Source organism: Pinus tabuliformis, chromosome 6 (assembly GCF_031772625.1).
Source record: "Pinus tabuliformis cultivar Carrire ecotype Pingquan chromosome 6, CPIR1, whole genome shotgun sequence".
Lineage (NCBI taxonomy): Eukaryota > Viridiplantae > Streptophyta > Pinopsida > Pinales > Pinaceae > Pinus > Pinus tabuliformis.
The window spans coordinates 1,989,527,259-1,989,533,434 of NC_142292.1; the positions used below are offsets into that span (position 1 = coordinate 1,989,527,259).

Here is a 6,176-nt window from a genome sequence, read left to right on the forward strand (position 1 = left end):
AACTCCATCAAAAAAAATGACATGAAATTCAGTTCACCATCCTCTGTTTACTATGGTGTTACATGTTTACTATGGTGTTACATGTATATGAATACTAAGCATTCAAACCTTTCATGCACAATACTGCTTTCCTTATGTATGTAGCAAGCTCAGGTCTTTGCGACCGGAGCCACGTCGGCTCAAAAGTGACCCTTACCTTTTAAAATATCTATGCATTTAAGAAATAACTATGTATTTAAAGAGTGTAGAATTCATAAGCTTCGTTGGCTTGGGGATTGTACAACGAATATTGTTCTCTGTAATAATTCTTCTCATACTCTGATTCAAACTAAAGATTCTTCAAGAAAATATGCCGAGCGATTATTCATCATCAGGTAATGTTTTTAACAACCTGAAAGCCCGAGAGTTGAGCGGGAAAACTAAGGCTTTGATCCCAAACACATTTCCGGAATATCATCTACAAGCATTCAAGAACCCTCCGCGGACCTCCTCTGTAAACGACATTGTGATAGCCGCTGACATTATATTTGTTCTCCACGGTCAACATGATCTTATTCCATATCTACGACATGCAGATGGAGAAATCGCACCTCTTACTGACGATAATGGGAGCCCTGTAATAATGGGTTCTCCAGATATAGTGGACTTCGTCTGCTACAATAATTATAATGATTCATTGTTAATTGTTGTTGGTGGGTATGCGCCTAAAATTTTCAACAGTATTCCAATTTCATTGATAATAACAGGACAAACTACAGCATATACAAGGCATTTCCCCTCAGATTCAATATATTGCTGCGATTTTGATATTCCAAATTGCAGGGGAATGATTTATAATAAACAGAAAAAACTATTCACAATTTTCGAATTGAAAGAGTACAGGAAGTTGTTTACCATACCAGATGACAGTGGCACTGCTTATTTACATTTTGGGTTTTCATCTCCTTGTAATAACGAAATGGTAATGTATGATTATAATTTTTCGAGTGAAATATCATTCAAAATTTATTCTAAATTCGATGGGAGACTCCACAAACAAAGTTCTCTCAGTTTGTATCCTCAATATTACGTTGAGTTCATTGCACTGTGTGGCAGTGATACGCTACTTTTTGCTTCTGAAAGCTCTGAAGTTATAAAAACAACAGAAATTCAAGTACAGTGTTGCCCATACTATCTCGATAAAAGAGAACAGTTTCTATGTTATACGATAAGTAACAGCCTTCACGTTTGTAATCTACAAGGGGATATTTTGTTCACATTCCAAGAAATTCAGCTATCTTGTAGTCTTTTTAACGGTCCTTACATTACCAGGGCACAAGATATTTTGATTTTTACTTCTGATAAGCATAGTAGTACTATCGATGTTTTGAACATTGTTACAGGAGAACGCCTGGTAAAGATTGCAACAGATAATTCACACAGTTCCGAAATCAGAGAAGCCGCATTGAGATGTACGAGTGCATTGGCATATGACGAAAGGACTCGTGAATTTGTCACCGGCAATATCTTTGGAATTTGTTGCCGGTGGTCGAACAGAATCCTAGAAGATATTGGAGACAGATCACTACACACTTATTAGCATGCTTAATTTTTAAAATAGCAAGAATGGAAAAATTAGCAATCAAGTTCCATTATTCCATTTTTTTTCTTGAAGTTAGGATAAATTTTATTAGTATAAATATGATAGAAATATGAAAATTTTATAATTTCATTTTTATAAAATATCTTTTTGTGAATTTTTATTATTATGTAAGTAGATGTTATAAATTTGAATTAATAATTTTTTTTTAATTTTTAAATTAAATTGAAATTTGTTGAACAGATAATTCTAAAATTTTTCTGTAATTTCAAATAATTATAAATATTAAAATATGATAGATAGAAATTACTAAGAATAAATATATTTTCTGGATAATAAAATTAAAATTTATTTATCTATTATACTAAATATATGTTTAAGCTTAATAAAAAATATCTAACAACGTAATTATTTATCGCTGATTCGCAAGAAAAATCATGAAGAGTTGTCCAAAAAAATAAGTACACTTTAGTTTTCAATTATTTGTAATATGACATTTATAAAGTAGAGAAGAACAATGGACCTAAGAAGCTTATATTAGACAAATAGCTAGCTATATCGATGAATAGATACAATAAATCCTATGTCTTGATTGTTGTATCAATAAGTGATGAAGTGAACCACTAAATTGTTCTCATTACCAATTCTTATGTTTCTTTAAAGAAGTTAAAACAATTATGTGAATTAAAATTAGAACTAGAGCTAGTGTTTAACTTGGAGTTAAAAGATGATGACCCATAGTATTGGTTTTTAATATCAAAGTTGTCATGTATGAAATAATAGGAAATTGGGTTGAAGATTTATCTTCCAGTTATAGCCTTCATTAAGGTGATCTACCCTACATACTCTCACTATATTGAATCCTTGTAAGTTAGGGACTAGCTAGACATTATTGTGTTTGAATATTTTATGGAAAAAGTTATGGAACATAAGAAATCCTTCGAAAAGTAAAAAAATTTTGTTGATGATTACAAAATGATATATAAGGTGTACTTGTTGAAATATAATATGAAAGCTTACAAAGATTAATACCTTCCCTTTGTTTATAGTTTACAACTTTTACTATCTAGTTTCAGTGTGTTATTTGGTAAGGCTTTTAAAATCAAAATTCAATGCTAATGAGATCTTAACATTAAACCTATGCAAAGTGATCAAATTTTAGAGATTTTAGCCCTAGGTGTTAAACCGATTTCATTATACGATCTAGTTCCTTAACCAAATGTTTATTGGTGTATTGGTATACATAATTAGTACGTTTGACTTTTTATATCAATAGTGTTTCACAAAATTCAATGATAGGTCTATACATATTCATGATAACATAAAAATACAATAAATATGATTAATTATGATTATTAATTATTTTAAAATAAATAAATCAAAAATTAAAATAAATATAAATTGATTCAATCATTAATTATAATTATAATTATTAATTTTTTATTTTATTTTATTTATATATAATTTTACCAACTCAGAATATTTTCTCAAAAATTATAATTAATAATTTTTAATTTATTTTTTCTAATCAAAATCTAAAAAAATCTAACTAGTTATCCAGAACTCCTATAACCTTGAACAAAATACTTCAAAATTTGTGCATTAAATATAATAAGCCACTTAATATCTTAAACTTGTAAACCTCCAACAATGAACCCAACAATTACCAAATCAAAATAAAACTTAATTAATAATAATTCAAAATCAACACAAAAACTATGGAAACCCACTCCAAAATTTTGCGACACAGTCACCACGGCGAGTGGACTGTTGTAGCATGGGCATAAGTCGAATCAAAACTTACTGGCATATTTAAAAATATCACTTATTTAAAGTAACATGTTCAACGATCACTCATAATCTATGAATGTCTTCAACAACTTGCAGAAAGCTCGAGAGTTGAACGTGAATGCTAATGACACATCCTCTCCCTTAGATCTACTACAAGAGGAAGCAAAGATGTTTTTGCATTCTTTTCCTTAGATACATGGTTAGTGGAAGTAAACACTCTTTCGAATAAAGATATAGTAGTTTATATCCATTTATATCATGTGGATATCTAACAAAGATGTGCTATTTTCGTTTATTAGGGCCAAAGCTTTCTTCTTTTCGAAAGAATGTGGGGTCATGCTTTCTTCTTTTCGAAAGAATGTAGAGTCATGCTGGAAATACAAAAATACATAAATGTGTCACTTTTGTTTGCTTGCCACTCTATGCTTCAAAAGGTGTTTTTGTGTTTTTCAAATAACAAATTTGTAAGATAATCAGTAAGGAGCGTAGATTGATTGATTCATCCCACAATTTGGAATAAAGAGACCTCAGATGCAACATATCTCTATCCCAGATGTGTTCCTCTCAATTACCCTATTATGCTATGAAGTGTAAGAAACTATGTTGCAACTATATTCCTAATTCCCCAAAAAAATGATAAACATCTTTTTTGAGATACTCTCCCCATTACCTGTATGGAGTATCTTGATCATCTTTAGAGACTACTTTTCTAAACACACTTAGAAAATATTCATATGCTCAAACACTTCAAATTCGAGTTCGAGAAAGTACACCCATGTGTATAATGTGGAATATTTATGAATGTTAGTACATATCTTGTCTTGGCTATGTAAAAATATGGAAATGGCCCCATTATATCATTATGAACAAGTTACAAGGGAAAAAAAGGCCCTCCATGAGTGCATCTTCCCATAATTTCTTCTAAATGATTTCCAAAAGCACATCCTTCACAAAATACATAAGAAAATTCCATGGAATGCCTTTCACCATCCTGTGTTCACTATGACTACACACATATATGAAACTTAAGAATTCAAACCTTTCATGCCAAATACTCCTTTCATGATTTTCTTGTATTTTATCAATTATCTTTCTTCATGAGTTGCCTACTAAATACTCCTGGCATCCTTAGATTGTTTTAGTTTTTCTCCATCTTGAGTTTTACAAAATCGTTTCCTTCCCTGCAACTGCTGCTTTCCATATTATCAAGGAAAATAAATGTTAATTTTAGGATGTTTTTATATTAATGATGTAATGTCTAAATTCAATTAAGAGTAAGATTATTGCAAATAGATTCTAAATACCAAAACTCCAAAGGCCGAAATTGATTATGTGACTTGCTTTGACATATAAGTAACCCATCCATAGATTTATGACATTATTTATGTGGCCACTATCCAAATTATTATAAAGATCCCTGATAAACAAAAATCATATCACCATAAGGAATTTTATTGGTTTTTAAGCATGCTTCTTAATCAACATTGAGGGAAAGTTGATTAAAAATAAAAATGCAGAGCATTTGTGTGTGGTTTTGGATGTATATTCATTGCTATTTTTAAAATCTAGTGTAGTTTGTACATTTCTTATCAATTAATCATCACATTAGAACCATAATGCTCTACAAGGAGGAGGAGGTTCTAGTTAAAGGTGAGAATTTGAAAATTGGAAAACATATCCATCATTCTAGTTTGAACTATTTTATTGAATATTTTACTTAATTTTCAATTTTTATTTTTTATTTTTTATGATGTTAAGAGTTTATAATGGTTTCATATAATTTCATTCTATTGGACACCTAATCCTAAAGGGTTAGTGTGGAATTCGAATGGACAAAAGCAGTCCAAGAGACCTTGGGATCTGAATCCCAAGAGTCACATATTTGTACTATAAATGTACATCTATTGTTAATAAAAATTGAATTCACTGATTTATCTTTCACATTGTTTTCCTGTCCATGTCTGTTTAACATGGTATCGGAGCCAAGTTGTGTTTCTGTGGCCTGTTATGTGCATGGCAGTCCTGGCCCTTGTCTGCATAAACGCATCTGTCCACAATATTCTCTGCGCATATGCCTGACATAGCACTGCCACTGTTGAGTCTATCGCCCTCTGTCCTTAGCGCCTCTAACATTTTCTGCGCATCAGTTTTTTCCTGAGCATTCTCCTACTGTCCCTCTGAGCATGAATCTTTGAATGTATCGCTGCCCATTGTCTGCACTCTGCGCTCACTAAGCTAAACATAATTGCCTGACTGCATTCTGGAAACGCTCTCTCTCTGCCTCTGTCGTTCTGTCTCTGCGCTGTTCCTGACATAACGCCTCTCTGGCTGCCTCTGTCCTGCTTTGTAACTCCTTTGCATCGATTCTTCCACTATTACGACTCTGCCATCAGATAGATTTTCGCAGTCCGTAAACAAGAAAAAAAAAGTAAGTCCCCAGGCTGTGGTTTTACGGCTCAGTGTTTGTTGGTCTAGCGATTTATGTTATAATCGTTATAATCGAATTCGGAGAGAAGCTCGACCTTGCACCATTCTGCTCGACCTTGCACCATGTTGTTCCGAATTCGTTATTCTTTACATTCTGCTCAGTAACGGTTGTTATTCTCTGGTTATTTGCAATTGCTGGAGCATTAAGATCCGGGAGCTTGACGGCCGGAGGCTCAAAATAAGGTAATATCGTTATTTTTTTGAAGAAATTTATGGGTCAAATCCCTTGAAGCGGCTGTAATTTTGCTGAAATGCGAAAATTGCCGTGATTTCGAGCATTTAATGGTAGAAGCCGTACATTTTGAGCTGTTGATGGGAA

General features: G+C 32.1%; 1 protein-coding gene across 1 annotated transcript; it reads left to right on the top strand.

The window, feature by feature from the left end:
* The first annotated feature begins 349 nt into the window (after positions 1-349).
* On the top strand, positions 350-1,579 carry LOC149267210 (uncharacterized). The gene has a single exon (XM_089410503.1). The coding sequence runs from the start codon at positions 350-352 to the stop codon at positions 1,577-1,579; it is 1,230 nt and encodes a 409-aa protein (XP_089266629.1).
* Positions 1,580-6,176: the final 4,597 nt, after the last annotated feature.

Bases quoted from the DNA above. Each gene is read 5' to 3' on its own strand.
- LOC149267210 (XM_089410503.1), top strand. From the start codon at position 350: ATGCCGAGCGATTATTCATCATCAGGTAATGTTTTTAACAACCTGAAA.